Genomic DNA, 24,261 nt, shown 5'->3' with positions numbered 1-24,261 from the left:
AGATCAGAGCTAACGAGACAGGGGGAACAAAGCTGCACACACTAACCTAAGACAAAGACTTTCACAATAAAACATAAAACATGAAACACTAATAATAAACATCACTACAACAAGAGAATGAGAAAACAATCCAAAACACCAAGATAACTGAAACACAAAGTACCAGAGAAACAAAGAATAATCCATGATGCAAAAGTAAACCAAAACATAAACTCAATTGCTGGGTCCAACGGACCCAGAACCGTGACATGTACACTATTTTTATTAATAGAGATTTCATTACTGAGGTTAAACATGATATACAAGTCACTTAGATCACTTCTAAATGTTAATGTTTGGTTTATTTCAGTGTTTTATTTGTTCCTGAGTAAACCGGTTTGGCTGTGATTAAAGTTAAGCTTCATAACATATTACTCATAGTTAAATTAAGAGGGGACGGCAGTAAAAACTCCGGACCTGTGACATCATCAAGTACGCTGGTGTTCCAATTGTACAAATCGCGAGTCCATGCTCGTGTTCTCGGCGAGTCCGTACTCTCAATACTCAATACTTGAGAATTGAGAAAGGGCCAATCACTCACTCACTCACTCACCCCCTTCCTCCTCCTGGCTCACAGCTTCTTCTTCTTGCTTGCCAACCAATGTTAAGGCGCATTACCGCCCCCTGGCTCACAGCTCAGTGGACATTTAGATAAGAAAATATATATTTGACACATTTAAGGAAAATACTAATAAAATAAAAATAAACAAAATAAATGTTCCCTTTAGAATTTTTTTTTTGCTTTTTTTTTGCTCTATAAAATAGTTATTTTCTTTTAGAATCACTCATCTTAGCAGTAGGATATGCATGAAAAGAGAAACAAATTAAGTTTGAGTGAAAATGTACATTTTTTGCACTCTCTGGTCAACTGACTCAGTGACTCAAATGATCATATTACAAATGATCTTCTTATGGCCTCTGACAGTGGACTCATCTCTGTGCTTGTCCTGCTAGACCTCAGTGCAACATTCGATGCTGTTGACCATAATATCCTATTAGAGCGATTAGAACATGCTGTAGGTATTACAGGTACTGCACTGCAGTGGTTTGTATCATATCTATCTAATAGACTCCAATTTGTGCATGTAAATGGAGAGTCCTCTCCACACACTGAGGTCAAATATGGTGTTCCACAGGGTTCACTGCTAGGACCAATTCTGTTTACGTTATACATGCTTCCCTTAGGCAGTATCATTAGAAGACATAGCATAAATTTTCACTGCTATGCTGATGACACCCAGCTCTATCTATCCATGAAGCCAGATAACACACACCAATTAGTTAAACTGCAGGAATGTCTTAAAGACATAAAGACCTTGATGGCTGCTATCTTTCTGCTTCTTAATTCAGATAAAACTGAGGTTATTGTACTCGGCCCTGAAAATCTTAGAAATATGGTATCTAACCAGATTCTTACTCTGGATGGCATTGCCTTGGCCTCCAAGTAATGCTGTGAGGAATCTTGGAGTCATTTTTGACAAAGACATGTCCTTCAATGCACATATTAAACAAATATGTAAGACTGCGTTCTTCCATTTGCGCAACATCTCTAAAATTAGAAATATCCTGTCTCAGAGTGATGCTGAAAAACTAGTTCATGCATTTATTACTTCCAGGCTGGACCACTGTAATTCATTATTATCAGGATGTCCTAAAAGCAACATCCTGGGACTAGAAAGAGAGAGCATATTTCTCCTGTTTTGGCTTCCCTTCATTGGCTCCATTTGTTAAATCCAGAATTGAATTCGAAATCCTGCTCCTCACATACAAGGTCTTAAATAATCAGGCCCCATCTTATCTTAATGACCTTGTAGTACCGTATCACCCTATTAGAGCACTTCGCTCTCGCTCTGCAGGCCTACTTGTTGTTCCTAGAGTATTTAAAAGTAGAATGGGAGGGAGAGCCTTCAGTTTTCAGGCCCCTCTTCTGTGGAACCAGCTTCCAGTTTGCATTCGGGAGACAAACACTATCTCTACTTTCAAGATTAGGCTTAAAACTTTCCTTTTTGCTAATGTGGCAGGATGAATGTTATCCCTCAGTCCAACCCACTTTCAGCCTGGCCCATTAGGGGGCGCTGGTATAAATAGTGGCCATTTGAGTGTCTCTGCATCGCTTGCCTGTGATCTCCTTTTTGGTCACCTGACTTCCTCGGTGGGGTAGAGATCGTTTGTGGGTTATTCTTCTGAAGCCTCCATCGCGGCTGGTCGTAGCTATAGAAGCCTCCTCTGAGCTATTCTGCTTACATTCTGTGACCCGGCTTACTTGGTACGTAATCAACTTTTGTTACGCTCTCTGCCTTCTATTGTTCTTTTATAGTAATTATTTATTATGTTTCGCAGGAAGTGTGGGCCTTAGTTTTGCGCCAAGTTACGTGAACTGAAGTGCTGCTGTTTTGCCTTGCTGTGCTTTTACCGTCTGTTCCCGTTGTGAGAATTCTTCCCTGCTGCTGTCAGCTTTTACAGTGGACGTCGGCGTGGACAACGGCCATATGCATGCCGGTTATCGGAGTCAGCTGGCGTGCATATTGATTGACTGTTAACTTATCGTCGTGTGGACGGCAAGTTGGAGCAGTACGGCGATTCCGTTTGCTCCAGATTTTAGAGTTTTATTCAGATTGTATGTTGTTTTATTGCTTTTTGATTTGTAGTTTGGATTCTCTGTTACACCACTGGTGGGAGGCCCTTTTTCTAGCTGTGGATCACCAGTGTGGTCCTGCAGTTGGGTTATCCCCCGGTGCTACACATTAGTTTGTTGTAATATATTAACATTTTCTTTGTTTCTTTCATTCAGATGCGGAGTGCCGACGTGGAGGAGACTAGGGTGCCTTGGTGGTGGGATCCCTTGAGTGTACACACCTGCCTTGTCTAGTTTATTAGTGTGATAGTGTGTTGCACTTGTGTTTTGGTGTGTTTTCTTTCTTTAGTTGTATGTGGCATCCCTGCCCCTCCACTGGTAAGCCTCAGCTCTGAATACCTTTTTAAGCATATTTGTACTTGAATATTTATGATTGTGCTTTTATATGGTGTTTTAAATAATTATTAATAAATTGTGAATTTGTTGATCATTGAACCTCGTCTCTGGATTGAGTATAGCGAACCTAAGTGCCTTTTTGGTGATTTAGTGTCATTTCCAGTATTCTCTGGGTGAAATTCCCAGGGTGGCGTTGTCGTTCTTTAAAACTGCAGAGTATTTACTTTATATCCCAACCTCGTCTCGCCACAAACTTGGCGTCACGAACAGGGTATACTCTTTAAAACAGAGACGTGTGTTCTTCTTTTTTTGTTTGGTGTAACGTAAATTGTTTTTTTATATTATTTTTGTACAGAATAAAGGCAAAGCAGCAGCTACTTTGGTGTGGGATTTCACAGCTGTGTTACAGAGATGGAGGAAGAGTTACAGGAACTCAGGGACTTGATCGCGCAGCTGAAAGCAGACAATGAGAGGCTGCGTCAGGAGAGGGCTGTTGGGTCAGGTACTAGTGCTACACCTTCTACTTCAACTGCATCATCTGTTAACCCCCCAACGGCTGGTGTCTCTGTAGCAGAGAGACTAGTTTTTGTGCCCCGTGACAGAAAGTGCCCTATGTTTAGAGGAAAATCAGGTATAGGGTTGAATGAATGGTTGGAGGAAATAGAAGGTTGTGCTAGAGCACGTCATTTGTCTTTGGCTGATAAAGCATTTTTTCTGTTTGACCACCTAGAAGGGGAAGCACGTGAGGAGATCAAATATCGCTCTAGTGCAGAGAGGACTGATCCTGCTAAGATAATCACTATATTGCAAGAACTGTATGGCTGTTCAGACTCCTATGTAGCATTGCAGGAAGCTTTCTTCTCTAGAAAACAGCAGGAAAGTGAGACACTGCAAGAGTTTTCCCTCGCTCTCTTGGGTCTTATGGAAAAAGTTAAATCGAGTGCCCCCAATGGCATGCCCAATGCTGACGTTTTATTAAGAGATCAATTTGTTGAACAGGTCTTAGATAGTACCTTGCGGCGGGAGTTAAAGCAGCTAGTAAGGAGGCAGCCAACACTGACATTGCTGGAGACTAGAGGGGAAGCTATTAGGTGGGAACGTGAAGGGTTGCCTAGTGGCGTTAGGCATAGAAGCAGTTCTGTCCCTTCTGTTTATGGCATTCAGTATGGGGTCCATAGCGGTCCCTCAGGAATAGCTCAGTCTACCCATTTGTCTGAGATGAGCGAGATGAAGGAATTGTTAAAGCGCCAGCAGGAGCAACTTAATCAGCTCACTCAGAGCATTGCTCGATTGCAGGGCCCCCATCGAATGCCTCGCTCAGGACGGGGCGACTCCATTATATGCCGTCGTTGTCAGCAACCTGGACATTTTGCTCGGGAGTGTGATGGGGAACGCGTCCCTCGTTCCCGGCCTCCTTCGCAGGCCCCTCTGCATAATCGCAGGCACTCTCCTTTAAATACGGCTTCGGAAAACTAGCACCCTCCGTATTGCCGAGCCACAGTTCGGGTGGGGTGTCTATTGGCTCAAGGGTTGCTTCTAATGGTCCAGAGGCAGTCTCCAAATTAATTTCATCCTGTCCTCATATAGATGTGGACATGGGCGGTATAAAAGTACCTTGTTTGGTTGATACGGGGTCCATGGTCTCCACCATTACTGAAAGTTTTTTCCGCCAGCATTTTGAGTCCTGGGGTCAAGAGCGTCTCCAAGCTTGTCATTGGTTGCAGCTTAAAGCGGCTAATGGGTTGTCCATTCCTTACCTTGGCTATATCGAGCTAAGTGTAGAGCTCTGTGACAAGTTTCTTCCACAGTGTGGCGTGTTGGTCGTTAAAGATCCTCCAGGTGCAGGACCTTCCACGGTTCCGGGTGTATTGGGGATGAATGTCATTCGGAAGTGTTACCACGAGCTTTTTGGGCAACACGGTGAAGCATTGTTTAGTTTGGGCTTTGTCACCGAGGCCCCTAAACCCCTTGTGCAGGCGCTGCAAAAGTGCCATGATGTTAGTATAAGAGCCCCACTGGATTTGTCTGGCCATGTGAGAGTGAGGGGTAAGCGAGCATGTTGCATTCCGGGTGGTGTAATGAAAGTAGTGGCCGCCACCTGTTCGGAGCAATATTCAGGTGCCACCGTGTTATTTGAACCTAATGATGTTAACTTGCCTGCTGGACTTTTAGCGTCCCCTGCATTGGTTCGAGTGGTTAGAGGTACTGCATACATACCAGTTGTTAATGTAGGGACTACGGCGGTCTTGCTTTACCCTAGGACCGTTATAGGGACCCTGGAAGATGTTCATGTGGTCAGTTTGCCCGCTGGTGTGACAGAAGTACTCCCTAACATAGCCACAATGGCATCTCACACCGCCACTCCTACTGTGCAGGATCAGATGGAAGGGATTGATTTGTCTAAACTGTCAGCAGAGGAACAGGGACAGGTGAGGTCTCTCCTTAAGAAATACAGCTCGGTCTTTTCTGCTCATGACACTGATTTGGGTTGCACTAACTTGATCTCCCATGACATTCCAGTTTTAGACGATATCCCCGTGCGGCAGCGTTATAGGCGCATCCCCCCTTCAGAGTACGAGGTTGTGAAAGAGCATATTAACCAGTTGTTAGGGGCCGAGGTGATTAGAGAGAGTAGCAGCCCCTATGCTTCTCCCATTGTGCTCGTTAAGAAGAAGGATGGCAGCCCGCGCATGTGTGTTGATTATCGGCAACTGAACAACAAGACAAGGAAGGATGCATTCCCCTTGCCGCGCATTGAAGAATCCTTAGATGCGCTGACTGGTGCCCGTTGGTTTTCCACCATGGATTTAGCAAGTGGCTATAATCAGGTCCCAGTTACGGAAGAGGATAGGCCCAAGACTGCCTTCTGTACTCCTTTCGGCCTATTTGAATGGAACCGAATGCCATTTGGGCTCTGTAATGCCCCTAGCACCTTCCAGAGACTAATGCAACGCCTTTTCGGTGATCAACAGTGCCAGTCTCTGCTTCTCTATCTTGATGACATTGTAATCTTTTCATCAACAGTATCGCAACATCTTGAGCGGCTGGATGTGGTGCTAGGTCGGCTTCAGCAGGAAGGTTTAAAAGCCAAGCTTGCCAAATGTGCCTTTTTCCAGCGGGAGGTTCGCTACCTAGGCCATGTCATCTCCGATCAAGGTGTCTCTACGGACCCTAGCAAGGTGGAAGTGGTGGCTAACTGGCAGCCTCCTAAGACTGTTTCGGAACTACGCTCCTTCCTTGGGTTTGCCAGCTATTATCGCCGTTTTGTGGAGGGTTTTGCCAAGTTGGCGGCACCTCTGCATAGACTGGTGGCAGAGTGGGGAGGCAGAAAATCAAAGAAGAGGTCAGAGCATGGTGTCGCGGAGAACTGGACTGCAGAGTGTGCTCAAAGTTTTGAGGCATTAAAGACTAAGCTGACGACAGCACCAGTGCTGGCTTATGCAGATTTCTCTTTGCCTTTTATTTTAGAAGTGGATGCCAGCCATGCCGGCCTAGGGGCAGTGCTTTCCCAGGAGCAGGGAGGTAAAGTGAGGCCAATAGCTTATGCCAGTCGGGGTTTGAGGCCCCCTGAGCGCAATATGCTAAATTATAGCTCCATGAAGCTGGAGTTTTTGGCACTTAAGTGGGCCATGACTGAGAAATTTAGAGAGTACTTGTTGGGCCATAAGTGTATTGTTTACACTGACAACAATCCTCTTAGTCACTTGTCTTCTGCTAAACTTGGGGCTACTGAACAGTGCTGGGCAGCTCAGCTCGCTTCGTTCGACTTCGACTTAAAGTACAGGTCAGGAAGGAGTAATAAGAACGCAGACGCTTTATCTCGCCAGCATCCACCTGATCCTCAGGAGATTAAAGCCATGGTTCCTGGTACAGCCTTGCCTGGACCTCTTCAACAAGCCTTGCGGCTGGGACCAGCTGAGGTATCACAAACTGCCATTACAGTTTTGCCCCATCTCACTACTCCTGATCTTCATACCCTCCAACAGGTCGACTCAGTGATAAAGGAGATCTTGGTGTTCTGGAGACGGAAGCAGCGACCCAGCTTTGAGGAGCGGCAGCAGCTTGCTCCACTTGCTCTGGTGCTGCTACGACAATGGGATCGTCTGATCGAAAGGGAAGGAGTTCTGTATCGTCAGGTTCATCGCCCTGACGGTGCCGAGGTGGTACTTCAGCTTTTGCTGCCTAGTGCACTAATTGAGCAGGTGTTGACTCATGTTCATCAGGAGCACGGCCATCAAGGTGTGGAAAGGACCCTAGCACTTCTCCGCTCACGGTGCTATTGGCCAGGTATGTCTGCTGAGGTAGCTCGTTGGTGTCAGAGATGCGAACGTTGCCAAGTTGCAAAAGACACCCAACCAGCAGCTCAAAGTTTCATGGGACATTTGTTGGCTTCTCAACCAAATGAAATCTTGGCCATTGATTACACCTTGCTCGAACCTTCCCGGAATGGGCTGGAGAACGTTTTGGTGATGACTGATGTTTTCAGCAAGTATACATTGGCTGTCCCCACTCGTGACCAATGTGCTGCTACAGTGGCCCAGGTTCTCGTGACTGAGTGGTTTTCGAAGTTTGGTGTACCAGCGCGTATCCATTCCGATCAGGGTCGTAACTTTGAAAGCTCCCTGATCCAGCAGCTCTGCAGGTTTTATGGTATCGAGAAGTCCCACACTACTCCTTATCATCCGGCTGGAAGTGGTCAGTGTGAACGTTTTAATAGGACTTTGCACAATTTGTTGCGGACCCTGCCAGTATCCAGAAAAAGAGACTGGAATGTATGTTTGCCCCAGTTACTCTACTGTTATAATACCACTCCCCATCAGGCTACTGGGGAAACCCCATTCTTATTGATGTTTGGGCAAGAACCCAGGTTGCCAGTGGACTTTCTGTTGGGCAGAGTACCGGACCCCATCAGTGGAGATGTGCACGAGTGGATTCAGGAGCATCAAGCCCGGCTACAGGTTGTACATGAAGGAGCCAAGGAACGATTGCAATTGGCTGCCGACCGCAGAAAGAGGCACCATGATAAAAAGGTGAAAGAGGCACCATTGAACAATGGCCAGTTGGTGTTCCTGCGCGATCTGAGTGGAAGAGGGAGATGTAAAATCCAAGATCGATGGAAACCCGTGGTATATAGAATCCTGAAGGCACCTAAAGGAGGTGGGGCAGTATATACCATTGCACCTGCAGATGATCCCAGCAGCGTGAAGCATGTTCATCGTACCTTGTTGAAGGCTGTGGTAACGGCAGCTACACCATCAGAAGGGCCTGCTCCAAGCAGTAGCTCACATGGCCCAGAAATATCCTCCCCAGAACCAGGACATGACTCATCACGTGACAGTGACCTGTTATTCCTGAGCATAGGAGCTCCTCAAGTAAATGTTTCACCATCTTACAGCCCAGTGGCAGTGATTCCAAGTAGCCCTGAGTTGTTGCTCCCACCAGAAGACCGAACTTCCGATGTTCCAGCCACTTGTACAGTTACTCCGAGTGTAGCACCAGTTCCATCTAGCTCTCTTCCTGCTCCCTCTACGAGTTCTGATACAAGAAATGTGGTGGTGCGAAAAACAACCCGGTCCACAGCTGGCCAGCATTCAAACATCCATCGTCTCCCAAGACCAACAGGGGAGGTGGCACAAGGGGCTGCTAACTCTATTTCTGAGCCTAGGGTACATGCTGTCTCTGCATTTTTTAGGCCTTGGGACTAATCTGGGTGTCTTTGTAATCTGGGTGTCTTTGTAATTCATCGTCGGGGCGACGATGCAAGAAGGAGGGGTAGAATGTGGCAGGATGAATGTTATCCCTCAGTCCAACCCACTTTCAGCCTGGCCCATTAGGGGGCGCTGGTATAAATAGTGGCCATTTGAGTGTCTCTGCATCGCTTGCCTGTGATCTCCTTTTTGGTCACCTGACTTCCTCGGTGGGGTAGAGATCGTTTGTGGGTTATTCTTCTGAAGCCTCCATCGCGGCTGGTCGTAGCTATAGAAGCCTCCTCTGAGCTATTCTGCTTACATTCTGTGACCCGGCTTACTTGGTACGTAATCAACTTTTGTTACGCTCTCTGCCTTCTATTGTTCTTTTATAGTAATTATTTATTATGTTTCGCAGGAAGTGTGGGCCTTAGTTTTGCGCCAAGTTACGTGAACTGAAGTGCTGCTGTTTTGCCTTGCTGTGCTTTTACCGTCTGTTCCCGTTGTGAGAATTCTTCCCTGCTGCTGTCAGCTTTTACAGTGGACGTCGGCGTGGACAACGGCCATATGCATGCCGGTTATCGGAGTCAGCTGGCGTGCATATTGATTGACTGTTAACTTATCGTCGTGTGGACGGCAAGTTGGAGCAGTACGGCGATTCCGTTTGCTCCAGATTTTAGAGTTTTATTCAGATTGTATGTTGTTTTATTGCTTTTTGATTTGTAGTTTGGATTCTCTGTTACACCACTGGTGGGAGGCCCTTTTTCTAGCTGTGGATCACCAGTGTGGTCCTGCAGTTGGGTTATCCCCCGGTGCTACACATTAGTTTGTTGTAATATATTAACATTTTCTTTGTTTCTTTCATTCAGATGCGGAGTGCCGACGTGGAGGAGACTAGGGTGCCTTGGTGGTGGGATCCCTTGAGTGTACACACCTGCCTTGTCTAGTTTATTAGTGTGATAGTGTGTTGCACTTGTGTTTTGGTGTGTTTTCTTTCTTTAGTTGTATGTGGCATCCCTGCCCCTCCACTGGTAAGCCTCAGCTCTGAATACCTTTTTAAGCATATTTGTACTTGAATATTTATGATTGTGCTTTTATATGGTGTTTTAAATAATTATTAATAAATTGTGAATTTGTTGATCATTGAACCTCGTCTCTGGATTGAGTATAGCGAACCTAAGTGCCTTTTTGGTGATTTAGTGTCATTTCCAGTATTCTCTGGGTGAAATTCCCAGGGTGGCGTTGTCGTTCTTTAAAACTGCAGAGTATTTACTTTATATCCCAACCTCGTCTCGCCACAAACTTGGCGTCACGAACAGGGTATACTCTTTAAAACAGAGACGTGTGTTCTTCTTTTTTTGTTTGGTGTAACGTAAATTGTTTTTTTATATTATTTTTGTACAGAATAAAGGCAAAGCAGCAGCTACTTTGGTGTGGGATTTCACAGCTGTGTTACAGAGATGGAGGAAGAGTTACAGGAACTCAGGGACTTGATCGCGCAGCTGAAAGCAGACAATGAGAGGCTGCGTCAGGAGAGGGCTGTTGGGTCAGGTACTAGTGCTACACCTTCTACTTCAACTGCATCATCTGTTAACCCCCCAACGGCTGGTGTCTCTGTAGCAGAGAGACTAGTTTTTGTGCCCCGTGACAGAAAGTGCCCTATGTTTAGAGGAAAATCAGGTATAGGGTTGAATGAATGGTTGGAGGAAATAGAAGGTTGTGCTAGAGCACGTCATTTGTCTTTGGCTGATAAAGCATTTTTTCTGTTTGACCACCTAGAAGGGGAAGCACGTGAGGAGATCAAATATCGCTCTAGTGCAGAGAGGACTGATCCTGCTAAGATAATCACTATATTGCAAGAACTGTATGGCTGTTCAGACTCCTATGTAGCATTGCAGGAAGCTTTCTTCTCTAGAAAACAGCAGGAAAGTGAGACACTGCAAGAGTTTTCCCTCGCTCTCTTGGGTCTTATGGAAAAAGTTAAATCGAGTGCCCCCAATGGCATGCCCAATGCTGACGTTTTATTAAGAGATCAATTTGTTGAACAGGTCTTAGATAGTACCTTGCGGCGGGAGTTAAAGCAGCTAGTAAGGAGGCAGCCAACACTGACATTGCTGGAGACTAGAGGGGAAGCTATTAGGTGGGAACGTGAAGGGTTGCCTAGTGGCGTTAGGCATAGAAGCAGTTCTGTCCCTTCTGTTTATGGCATTCAGTATGGGGTCCATAGCGGTCCCTCAGGAATAGCTCAGTCTACCCATTTGTCTGAGATGAGCGAGATGAAGGAATTGTTAAAGCGCCAGCAGGAGCAACTTAATCAGCTCACTCAGAGCATTGCTCGATTGCAGGGCCCCCATCGAATGCCTCGCTCAGGACGGGGCGACTCCATTATATGCCGTCGTTGTCAGCAACCTGGACATTTTGCTCGGGAGTGTGATGGGGAACGCGTCCCTCGTTCCCGGCCTCCTTCGCAGGCCCCTCTGCATAATCGCAGGCACTCTCCTTTAAATACGGCTTCGGAAAACTAGCACCCTCCGTATTGCCGAGCCACAGTTCGGGTGGGGTGTCTATTGGCTCAAGGGTTGCTTCTAATGGTCCAGAGGCAGTCTCCAAATTAATTTCATCCTGTCCTCATATAGATGTGGACATGGGCGGTATAAAAGTACCTTGTTTGGTTGATACGGGGTCCATGGTCTCCACCATTACTGAAAGTTTTTTCCGCCAGCATTTTGAGTCCTGGGGTCAAGAGCGTCTCCAAGCTTGTCATTGGTTGCAGCTTAAAGCGGCTAATGGGTTGTCCATTCCTTACCTTGGCTATATCGAGCTAAGTGTAGAGCTCTGTGACAAGTTTCTTCCACAGTGTGGCGTGTTGGTCGTTAAAGATCCTCCAGGTGCAGGACCTTCCACGGTTCCGGGTGTATTGGGGATGAATGTCATTCGGAAGTGTTACCACGAGCTTTTTGGGCAACACGGTGAAGCATTGTTTAGTTTGGGCTTTGTCACCGAGGCCCCTAAACCCCTTGTGCAGGCGCTGCAAAAGTGCCATGATGTTAGTATAAGAGCCCCACTGGATTTGTCTGGCCATGTGAGAGTGAGGGGTAAGCGAGCATGTTGCATTCCGGGTGGTGTAATGAAAGTAGTGGCCGCCACCTGTTCGGAGCAATATTCAGGTGCCACCGTGTTATTTGAACCTAATGATGTTAACTTGCCTGCTGGACTTTTAGCGTCCCCTGCATTGGTTCGAGTGGTTAGAGGTACTGCATACATACCAGTTGTTAATGTAGGGACTACGGCGGTCTTGCTTTACCCTAGGACCGTTATAGGGACCCTGGAAGATGTTCATGTGGTCAGTTTGCCCGCTGGTGTGACAGAAGTACTCCCTAACATAGCCACAATGGCATCTCACACCGCCACTCCTACTGTGCAGGATCAGATGGAAGGGATTGATTTGTCTAAACTGTCAGCAGAGGAACAGGGACAGGTGAGGTCTCTCCTTAAGAAATACAGCTCGGTCTTTTCTGCTCATGACACTGATTTGGGTTGCACTAACTTGATCTCCCATGACATTCCAGTTTTAGACGATATCCCCGTGCGGCAGCGTTATAGGCGCATCCCCCCTTCAGAGTACGAGGTTGTGAAAGAGCATATTAACCAGTTGTTAGGGGCCGAGGTGATTAGAGAGAGTAGCAGCCCCTATGCTTCTCCCATTGTGCTCGTTAAGAAGAAGGATGGCAGCCCGCGCATGTGTGTTGATTATCGGCAACTGAACAACAAGACAAGGAAGGATGCATTCCCCTTGCCGCGCATTGAAGAATCCTTAGATGCGCTGACTGGTGCCCGTTGGTTTTCCACCATGGATTTAGCAAGTGGCTATAATCAGGTCCCAGTTACGGAAGAGGATAGGCCCAAGACTGCCTTCTGTACTCCTTTCGGCCTATTTGAATGGAACCGAATGCCATTTGGGCTCTGTAATGCCCCTAGCACCTTCCAGAGACTAATGCAACGCCTTTTCGGTGATCAACAGTGCCAGTCTCTGCTTCTCTATCTTGATGACATTGTAATCTTTTCATCAACAGTATCGCAACATCTTGAGCGGCTGGATGTGGTGCTAGGTCGGCTTCAGCAGGAAGGTTTAAAAGCCAAGCTTGCCAAATGTGCCTTTTTCCAGCGGGAGGTTCGCTACCTAGGCCATGTCATCTCCGATCAAGGTGTCTCTACGGACCCTAGCAAGGTGGAAGTGGTGGCTAACTGGCAGCCTCCTAAGACTGTTTCGGAACTACGCTCCTTCCTTGGGTTTGCCAGCTATTATCGCCGTTTTGTGGAGGGTTTTGCCAAGTTGGCGGCACCTCTGCATAGACTGGTGGCAGAGTGGGGAGGCAGAAAATCAAAGAAGAGGTCAGAGCATGGTGTCGCGGAGAACTGGACTGCAGAGTGTGCTCAAAGTTTTGAGGCATTAAAGACTAAGCTGACGACAGCACCAGTGCTGGCTTATGCAGATTTCTCTTTGCCTTTTATTTTAGAAGTGGATGCCAGCCATGCCGGCCTAGGGGCAGTGCTTTCCCAGGAGCAGGGAGGTAAAGTGAGGCCAATAGCTTATGCCAGTCGGGGTTTGAGGCCCCCTGAGCGCAATATGCTAAATTATAGCTCCATGAAGCTGGAGTTTTTGGCACTTAAGTGGGCCATGACTGAGAAATTTAGAGAGTACTTGTTGGGCCATAAGTGTATTGTTTACACTGACAACAATCCTCTTAGTCACTTGTCTTCTGCTAAACTTGGGGCTACTGAACAGTGCTGGGCAGCTCAGCTCGCTTCGTTCGACTTCGACTTAAAGTACAGGTCAGGAAGGAGTAATAAGAACGCAGACGCTTTATCTCGCCAGCATCCACCTGATCCTCAGGAGATTAAAGCCATGGTTCCTGGTACAGCCTTGCCTGGACCTCTTCAACAAGCCTTGCGGCTGGGACCAGCTGAGGTATCACAAACTGCCATTACAGTTTTGCCCCATCTCACTACTCCTGATCTTCATACCCTCCAACAGGTCGACTCAGTGATAAAGGAGATCTTGGTGTTCTGGAGACGGAAGCAGCGACCCAGCTTTGAGGAGCGGCAGCAGCTTGCTCCACTTGCTCTGGTGCTGCTACGACAATGGGATCGTCTGATCGAAAGGGAAGGAGTTCTGTATCGTCAGGTTCATCGCCCTGACGGTGCCGAGGTGGTACTTCAGCTTTTGCTGCCTAGTGCACTAATTGAGCAGGTGTTGACTCATGTTCATCAGGAGCACGGCCATCAAGGTGTGGAAAGGACCCTAGCACTTCTCCGCTCACGGTGCTATTGGCCAGGTATGTCTGCTGAGGTAGCTCGTTGGTGTCAGAGATGCGAACGTTGCCAAGTTGCAAAAGACACCCAACCAGCAGCTCAAAGTTTCATGGGACATTTGTTGGCTTCTCAACCAAATGAAATCTTGGCCATTGATTACACCTTGCTCGAACCTTCCCGGAATGGGCTGGAGAACGTTTTGGTGATGACTGATGTTTTCAGCAAGTATACATTGGCTGTCCCCACTCGTGACCAATGTGCTGCTACAGTGGCCCAGGTTCTCGTGACTGAGTGGTTTTCGAAGTTTGGTGTACCAGCGCGTATCCATTCCGATCAGGGTCGTAACTTTGAAAGCTCCCTGATCCAGCAGCTCTGCAGGTTTTATGGTATCGCATATAGTTAGGGCTGGACCAGGTGACCCTGAATCCTCCCTTAGTTATGCTGCAATAGACATAGGCTGCCGGGGGATTCCCATGATGCATTGAGTTTTTCTTTTCCAGTCACCTTTCTCACTCACTATGTATTAATAGACCTCTCTGCATTGAATCATATCTGTTATTAACCTCTGTCTCTCTTCCACAGCATGTCTTTATCCTGCCTTCCTTCTCTCACCCCAACCGGTCACAGCAGATGGCCGCCCCTCCCTGAGCCTGATTCTGCCTGAGGTTTCTTCCTGTTAAAAGGGAGTTTTCCTTCCCACTGTCGCCAAAGTGTTTGCTCATAGGGGGTCATATGATTGTTGGGTTGATGGTAGCATAAACACTCTGCTATCTCACCAGCAAGTCCTGCCAAAAAGTTCTCCAGCACAATGGCATCCAGCAACCGATCCTCCTCTCTCATCAGACCAAGCTCCAGCCACCTAGCTGTAGCATCCCAGAGCTGACAGTTATACTTGCCTTCATCCAGCTAACCAGGAACAAACGGCAGTGTACCTCCAGAGAGGCCCAGCCAGTCTAGGATCGCTGTACTTAACATTATTAATATATATATATATATATATATATATAACACCCAGCACGCCCCTGCGGGCGGTTTATCCTTCAAGCTCGGGTCCTCTACCAGAGGCCTGGGAGCTTGAGGGTCCTGCGCAGTATCTTAGCTGTTCCCAGGACTGCGCTCTTCTGGACAGAGATCTCCGATGTTTTTCCCGGGATCTGCTGGAGCCACTCGCCTAGCTTGGGAGTCACCGCACCTAGTGCTCCGATTACCACGGGGACCACCGTTACCTTCACCCTCCACATCCTCTCGAGCTCTTCTCTGAGCCCTTGGTATTTCTCCAGCTTCTCGTGTTCCTTCTTCCTGATATTGCTGTCATTCGGAACCGCTACATCGATCACTACGACCGTCTTCTTCTGTTTGTCTACCACCACTATGTCCGGTTGGTTAGCCACCACCATTTTGTCCGTCTGTATCTGGAAGTCCCACAGGATCTTAGCTCGGTCATTCTCCACCACCCTTGGGGGCATCTCCCATTTTGACCTCGGGACTTCTAGGTTATACTCGGCACAGATGTTCCTGTACACTATGCCGGCCACTTGGTTATGGCGTTCCATGTATGCCTTGCCTGCTAGCATCTTGCACCCTGCTGTTATGTGCTGGATTGTTTCTGGGGCATCTTTACACAGCCTGCACCTGGGGTCTTGCCTGGTGTGATAGACCCCAGCCTCTATGGATCTTGTACTCAGAGCTTGTTCTTGTGCTGCCATGATTAGTGCCTCTGTGCTGTCTTTCAGTCCAGCTTTGTCCAGCCACTGGTAGGATTTCTGGATATCAGCCACCTCCTCTATCTGCCGGTGGTACATACGGTGCAGGGGCCTGTCCTTCCATGATGGTTCCTCGTCTCCCTCCTCTTTCTTGGGTTTCTGCTGCCTGAGGTATTCACTGAGCACTCGGTCAGTTGGGGCCATCTTCCCAATGTATTCTTGGATGTTCCTTGTCTCATCCTGGACTGTGGTGCTGACACTCACCAGTCCCCGGCCCCCTTCCTTCCGCTTAGCGTACAGCCTCAGGGTGCTGGACTTGGCATAGCAGCTGGATAGCGTAGTGGTTAAAACTACACGCCTTTGGACCAGAGGATCGCAAGTTCGATTCCTGCCTGGGGCGTCTGTATCCAGTAAGGGTCCTAAGGCTAGACCCCCTATGCTAAGCAAGCCTACCGCAGACATGAGCGAGACAGATAAATATGAAGGCATGCCGGCTTGGACGTCGCCCGGATCAACAAGGTCCGCGTCAGGTGTTGAGGAACCAGGGCACCCTGACGAAAAGTGGGCTACTGGAACAAGAAGGCATTGGTGGGCAAGGGACGAAAACAGGGTGTTGTTGGAATGCTACTACGCAAGTAACCCTGGCGGAAGGGGCTACATGAATAGGATGAGGGACCTATGGATATATATATATATATATATATATATATATGTAACCCAGGTCCCACGTAGCTATGGTAAAGCTAGAGTATATAGTACAATGAGACTGGGCCTGGGTTCGTAGTGCTACTAATAATAATACCTGATACCCTCTAATTGCTATAATAAGGACCACCACAACTGTATTTTACACAAATTTATCCCTCACCGGGTATTTATTTAGACAAAAGAAATGAATAAAATAAACAGTTACTTTAATCAAATGGATTGAATTCAAATAAACAAACAAAAATACTGTAAAAATGACTACATGGATTTTAAATAAAAGATTATCAACCCAAAATACCTCCTTTTTAGGTATTTCAACTGTTATTTCAGCTACAACAGCTCACACCTTTAACATGGATGAATTTCAACCTTTGACAATAACTTTGATCAACTACACACTTACTCAATTTAAACCGATTGTGTAACAGTGGGCCCACACACACACACACTTTAACCTGTCCACACTACACCTGTAGCACGGTGCTTGATGCAGGCCTGATTCGAAGTTTGGGTGCGGTGAGGCCTAAAACTGATGGCCGCTTCACTCAAACTGAGCAATAAACAAAATATGTGCACTTTAGTTCCAGTTAGTACTCACGAGTCCAATGAGTTTGTTAGTGGGGCAATCAGAAACGGGCAGTTAGTTCACCAGTAGTGAAGACAGTCAGGGGTAAGAAAACAACAGTCAGGGGCGAGGAAACAACAGTCAGGGGCGAGGAAACAACAGTCAGGGGCGAGGAAACAACAGTCAGGGGCGAGGAAACAGCAGGGTCCATCCGGGCAGAAACCTCTCTCTCCTTTCAGAGCGTCCCTCGGCTTCTCTTGCAGATCACAAATAAGTACTATCAGGACCACGGGTAGTCGACCTCAATGACACACTTAGATGCAAAATCCACACCACGTTTGCCTTACGACATCTCTCTCTTCGGACTTAGCTTCTGTGTCCGCTCCCACAGATTCACACAAACCTTACCACTTGTCCCGCCCCCATAACAGAGAAGAGTGACATTGACTGGCTCGTCAGCACAACAACCAATGACAATACCATATTGAGATAACTGACACTAGATGGGTAAATAAACTTAGGTTACACCCCAACATATTTAGTGTGCACAGAAAATGAACTCTAAATCATGAAACCCTTTTACTTATTGGACTCTTAACTGTAAATGAAATACATTTGTACCAAAGCATATGATTTTTCAACGTTTTATCAACTATTTATAGTTTAACCATTTTTTATTACAGTACACTTTTTCTTTATACTGCAAGCCCGAATAATTGCAGACAGGGCTACATATATATATATTAATTATAAAGATTTTAGAACTATGAAATGTCCCAAGTACGGCTGGGCTATATCACACCGTTCACGGTAATACTGGTGTAATTTAGGGGAACAATAGGAAAATGAAATATCGTGATAGAATATGGGTAAAACGCGCATGCGCAGTGCCTATGTTTACATACGCACATGGCGGCGACGCAGAATAAGAAGAGCGAAAGTGGAACGTTAAATTAAACAGATGAACCAGAATTGGTTTGTAAAAATGCTGCAACTTCAGTGATGTGGAACTGGCGCTCGAAAATCTGTCAAATGTTTTAGTACAACTTTGCTAAGCTACGAAGCCGCACCGCTTGATGGATTGTCGGAGCATTACGGCTATATTAGGCAGGCGCCTTGCAGAGTGAGGAGCCAATTTCCACTGGAAATGCCTTTTGGTTAAACTGTCAGCAAGGAATTTGCAATCGCACTGTTACATTTTTATATAACTTTAATGGACATAAAAAACAGCTGCTTGTTTAAGTGAAAATACATTGATGGGTTTTTTTTGCACTAATAAAGTTGTGGAGTTGTAAAGTATTTTGTGTAGTGTCAATTATATCGTCAGTTATATCATCAGTTATATTGTTATCGCAAATTTTCAAATGTATATCGTGATAAATATTTTTGGTCATATCACCCTGCTCTAGTCCCAAGTACTGATTAACGAAAGGGAATACTGATACCTTCGGTTAAAATGTTTTTTGAATACATGTTGACAACATTTCAGCTCACCTTTGCATTATTACAATTTGAACAGTTCTCATAATTTTTTTGACAATGTCATAAAACAGAAGCACACAGCAACACCTTAATCAAAAATGACAAAGTAAATTGAAACTTTGATCAAATATCCACTCTAAGCAAAAATGTACTTTGATGATAGTCATGTTTTGCTCTTCCCGACTAGGGCAAAAAATGGCCTTGGCAAGGTACAAATCCACAATCGCCTTATCTCTGGATTTTCTTTTTCCAATTAAATCCTACAAAATTATACACCTGGCTTGGCACAAATCAATGTATTTGATAGCACCGGAATTGTCCAGCATTTTGACTAAACTAAAATCAAAGATGTTCAAAAGATGACTGGAGTGCAGAGGGGCACAGATGTATAGTGAGGGTGCACTATGAGTGTCTGGCAAAGGCCCCAACCTGTGAGATCTTCAATTCCCAAAACTAGCAAGGAAGGAAGGTAGTCTCATTTTTCCTCCTGGAAGAGGCTGGGAAGATCAAATCTGAATTGACTATGTTTCTCACCTCCATTGTTCAGGCAGCTGCACACATTTGTAGTTTCAAGGTAGCTGTTGCCTGTTGACACAGAAATACACAAACCAGAGGTGGACATGAGGTGTCAGTCCCATTGCTACTAGCCATTTGATGCACTTAGCACTAGCCACAACAACACTGATCGCAAGATGTGTGACTTGTTCCTGGTGGGACTTCACCAGGCCTCCACATTTTTATTGTTTATGTTCATTGTTTTTATGGATAGAATTTCTTGGCAGATTCAAATGCAGGATGCTTCAACTTTGGTGGTGTCAGGATCTCAACTTAAATGATATGGTTTTGTTGGCTTGTATATTTGACAGTTGAGTTCATTTGGTCATAGTACAACATAAATGACAACTGGATTTGAATGTGTAAGCTTAAGTTAAGTTTTGGACTACTTAACCCTCTGGGGTCGACGGACACGCCAGTGCGTCAAAATCAGGAGACAAATTTACGACGACACAGCAAAAAGATGCAGCGACCCAGAGTCTCCATTTCAACTTGGGTCGAAAGTGTGGACTTCGAGCTATACACCAGTTTTTAAACTGCGTTGATAGGCCACGTAAAAACAGAGTTATGATAAAAAAATACATGCCATGTGTTTTTTCTGAATAAAACAGTGGTGTTAACAGCGGGAAGAAACGGTAAAAACAGCATTTTCTACAGATACTGCTAGCAAACACTCTCTGCTTGCGAGTGAAAAAAAAAGATGAATGTCATAGTTGCTCCAAAAAAGGTACCAAAGGCAGATTCCAGTGTAAAATCTGTCTCCACACGGAAAACAGGAATGATACACCTCCTGCTGTCAGACCTTCAGGGTTTAGGCCTCTGTTGTCATCCTACAATGTAAAGAAACTATATTTTGGAGTGGCACAAATCGTTTGTGTGCCTTCCTATTTGATGCAGAACACCTGATTGTTCTGTAAGTAGCTTTGAATGGTTATATAAAAAACGCCTGAGGCCTTGGCTGCATTTTTAGGTAAATAGTACCATATAACTTTGTTGTGTACAAAAAACTGTGCATAATTTGTAGACATGTACAATTTCTATTTGCATTTAAAAACATTGATGGAGAAATTTTAATTTCTCTTAAGACTAAGAAAAATGTATCTTGTTCCTCTACAATACTAAAGACTTGTAATATCTGATGTGTTGATGTAATAATGTTACAGTGTATCTTATTTAAAACAAACAAAAAAGTCAGACACGACTGTCAATAGAAAAGAATGCCACCGTTTGGCCCTCCTGCTCCTCCTCCTCTGCGTTGCAGCTATAAATATTAGCAGAAGCTTATTTTTGTCTTGTTCAACCTGGAGGGAAGCAGCTGATTTTAATGTTATGAGTTCTTAATATCTAAGAATCTGTGTAATTGAATCTTAAACTGTTTGTTTTTGATTGCTAATGTGGACATTGTACAACAGGTGCAACAGCTGCTGAGAAGGATCGTGCCTTAATCAGGTAACATGTGTGTGTAAAACAGCATTTGAACGGTATCATAGTAGAAACGTTGCTCAGCTATATTGATGTGTGGTATTTCTTTCTAATGAATATAATATATCATTATTACTGATCTATCTTATCCACTGTAACATATTATGGAGAAAATGGAAAACTCAAGTGAGATTGTTTCATTTGTGCTGGCTGCTTATGGAAATATTGGAGGGTTGAAATACCTTTATTTCATTATAATACTGATATGGTATTTCTCAATATGTGTGGCCAACACAGTTCTTATTGTGGTCATACGTCTGGACAGAAGACTGCATGAGCCAATGTATATACTACTTTGTAATTTATGTTTGAGTGAAATAAATGCCAGCACATCACTGTATCCTCTTTTGCTCTCACAGATGTTTTCAGACAGCCACGAGGTGACTGTGCCGTGGTGTTTTCTGCAGATGTTTTGTTTGTACACAAGTGCTTCTGTTGAGATTTGTAGTTTAGCAGCCATGGCCTATGACAGATATATCTCAATCTGTAATCCATTCACCTATAATGTTATTATGAACACAGACAGAGTTTTTTTAATGATTCTGCTTGTGTGGGTGTATTCATTTCTTAGTGTTATTTTCTCATTTTCATTCATCTTCAGTTTGAAGTTTTGTGGAAATATTATTCACAGCGTGTATTGTGACCACCAATTAATAATTAGACTTTCATGTGCAGTTCCAATCCAAAGCTTTATTTCTGACATATCCTTTGCCATTGTGAGTGCTTTCATACCCTTCAGTCTCATTTCAGTTTCTTACCTGAAGATTTTGACAGTTTGTCGAAAAACATCAAAAGAAAACAAGCAGAAAGCTGTGACTACTTGCACCCCTCAGATCATCTCTGTGTCAAACCTGTGTGTCGGGTGCATTTGTTACTCTATTGACTTCAGGTTTGTAGTTTCTCGGGCACCAGATGAAGTTCGTATAATTTTGCCTATGTATGTCCTCATTTTTCAACCTATGCTCACCCCATTTATGTATGGATTTAATTTACCAAAGATAAGGCAATCATATCAAAGGTTTCTGTTTGAGAGAAAATAAATATCTTTGTTTAAAATGAGGCTCTTTCAGAGCATCTTTGCTCTGTAGGAGAATAACATTCAGCAGATGTATTTGAAATTTTTAAAAAAACATGCAATACTTTAAAGTAAAATTGCAAAAACTACTTTGCAACATGTAATTCTAAACAAAGCAATTTATTAAACACTCCAAAATTGTGTCTTTTTTTAAATTTATTTTAAATAAACTACCAGGCTCAGGTCACAGTGTAACCCTCTATAGTATTGTATTGCTCTTAATCAGGAAACAAAATACTCCAAAGGCCAAAGATGTGATATTCAACCCCTTTTCATGAAGTTTCACATAGAACACAGGAACACATAGGCCTACAATCACAATACAGATTAACTCATGCATGAACATACAAACAGAACCCCAGTTATTTTGTAATGAGAAAATCAAAGAACTGGATTTCTTTGCCTAGTGCCAATTCCACACCCGCGATAATGTGGCAGCTGCATGAGGCTCTAGTTCCAAAGTGGTTGCTGCCTGTAGTAATGGTAATCCCTGAATGAGATAGTGGGCACTAAATTTCACTATATGTTTAGATTAGTTTTGGTAGGACAAGCATAGTGCAGTTATAAAATCAGCTAAAGCAAAGACTGAGGTGTGGGAGGCCATGGAATAAGACGTAGGGCCTACTGGGTGCAATCTTTGCAAAATTTAAGTTCACTCAGGAGAAGAAAACAGTCCTCTACTCAGACAGAGAATAGTGCTGGTCGGGTGCCACTTACTTTAAATTAAGATACCAAGATAGCAACAGACTCTGTGAGGGCCAATCTGCTCCACTGTGTCACTCAATTCTGGCCACACGGACAGGATTTGACCAACCTGCAGACAGCACATCATCAAACAGTGGACCGACTGTTTAGCAAACACTTCCTTTTCTTGATCTCCAAATTTTAAGAGTGGCTCTTACACAGAAAGTACTGAACTGGACAATAGCATTTTCCCCAAAAGAAAAATATGTCAAAAAATATGTCTTGTCATATATGCTTCATTCATGGTGTTACCTGTTCTGTGAATTTATACTGGTAGGGGATAATGATGGTAATTCCTTCCTTTGCCATTTTATAAATGTGAGATTGTGTCGAGCTGACACAATAGCATGAGCTGTTTATAGCATGACAGACACCAACCAGCAACAACCTTACAGCCACAGAGTTGCAGTCTTACACGCCTCTCTGCAGCTTCTCCCCTCCTGTTAACCCCCCCCCCCCCCCCCCCTAAAAGAAAAAAAATTTCCATTGAGACTGTGTCAGCTCCCAAACAGACAAAAAACAAACTAAAAACCAGCAATAAACAACTTAAACATAAAAAATCAAAAAGAAGAACAATATAGTATCCACATCTGAACCAAAGAGTAAAACAGTTAAATGTGGATTATTATATATTAGGTCTCTCTCCTCCAAGTCTCTGTTAGTGATGCGCGAATCATGAACAAATCGTTCAATACTCGAGAATCCCTTTACTGACTCACGATTCACAAGCCCAACTGACTCACTGACTCATCCCTGTTGCTGTTAGCAAACTAATTTCATTAGTAGAAATATATCTAGCTTGTAATTAAAATTGTGGAGAAAAACACCACATCCAGTATCTTAACAAAAACATTTCTGCTCTGAACTGGAAGAAAGAACCCTGAGTAGAAGCTCACATCAAGACAATAGCTCCTTGGTTCACAGTAGCATCGCTCTGCTAACATGCTAACAGCTCATTTGAGCTACTCACTCCCTCCTTTCCTGAGCTGAATCTTAGTGTAAGCGAATCACTCAGGATTCACTCACCCCTTCCCTTCCCTTGCTGAATCATAGCGCAAACGACTCACGCAGGACTCACTCACCCCCTCCCAAAGTACCAGAGAAACAAAGAATAATCCATGATGCAAAAGTAAACCAAAACATAAACTCAATTGCTGGGTCCAACGGACCCAGAACCGTGACATGTACACTATTTTTATTAATAGAGATTTCATTACTGAGGTTAAACATGATATACAAGTCACTTAGATCACTTCTAAATGTTAATGTTTGGTTTATTTCAGTGTTTTATTTGTTCCTGAGTAAACCGGTTTGGCTGTGATTAAAGTTAAGCTTCATAACATATTACTCATAGTTAAATTAAGAGGGGACGGCAGTAAAAACTCCGGACCTGTGACATCATCAAGTACGCTGGTGTTCCAATTGTACAAATCGCGAGTCCATGCTCGTGTTCTCGGCGAGTCCGTACTCTCAATACTCAATACTTGAGAATTGAGAAAGGGCCAATCACTCACTCACTCACTCACCCCCTTCCTCCTCCTGGCTCACAGCTTCTTCTTCTTGCTTGCCAACCAATGTTAAGGCGCATTACCGCCCCCTGGCTCACAGCTCAGTGGACATTTAGATAAGAAAATATATATTTGACACATTTAAGGAAAATACTAATAAAATAAAAAATAAACAAAATAAATGTTCCCTTTAGAATTTTTTTTTTGCTTTTTTTTTGCTCTATAAAATAGTTATTTTCTTTTAGAATCACTCATCTTAGCAGTAGGATATGCATGAAAAGAGAAACAAATTAAGTTTGAGTGAAAATGTACATTTTTTGCACTCTCTGGTCAACTGACTCAGTGACTCAAATGATCATATTACAAATGATCTTCTTATGGCCTCTGACAGTGGACTCATCTCTGTGCTTGTCCTGCTAGACCTCAGTG

At 44.5% G+C, this 24,261-nt stretch overlaps 1 protein-coding gene and 1 long non-coding RNA gene across 2 annotated transcripts; both read left to right on the top strand.

Annotated features, from left to right (window-relative positions):
- The first annotated feature begins 1,687 nt into the window (after positions 1-1,687).
- LOC145420981 (uncharacterized) lies at positions 1,688-9,845 on the top strand. The gene is made up of 2 exons (XR_013902226.1): positions 1,688-3,512; positions 9,567-9,845. It is a non-coding gene; the product is annotated as an uncharacterized LOC145420981 (long non-coding RNA).
- Positions 9,846-20,497: 10,652 nt separating this feature from the next.
- On the top strand, positions 20,498-21,545 carry LOC113008393 (olfactory receptor 2F1-like). Its single transcript, XM_026145766.2, has one exon. The coding sequence runs from the start codon at positions 20,610-20,612 to the stop codon at positions 21,543-21,545; it is 936 nt and encodes a 311-aa protein (XP_026001551.2). The 5' UTR covers positions 20,498-20,609.
- The last annotated feature ends 2,716 nt before the right edge of the window (positions 21,546-24,261 follow it).

The sequence above is a fragment of the Astatotilapia calliptera genome, chromosome 16, assembly GCF_964374335.1.
Source record: "Astatotilapia calliptera chromosome 16, fAstCal68.1, whole genome shotgun sequence".
NCBI classification, from domain to species: domain Eukaryota; kingdom Metazoa; phylum Chordata; class Actinopteri; order Cichliformes; family Cichlidae; genus Astatotilapia; species Astatotilapia calliptera.
This window is presented reverse-complemented; position numbering and strand designations above follow the sequence as displayed.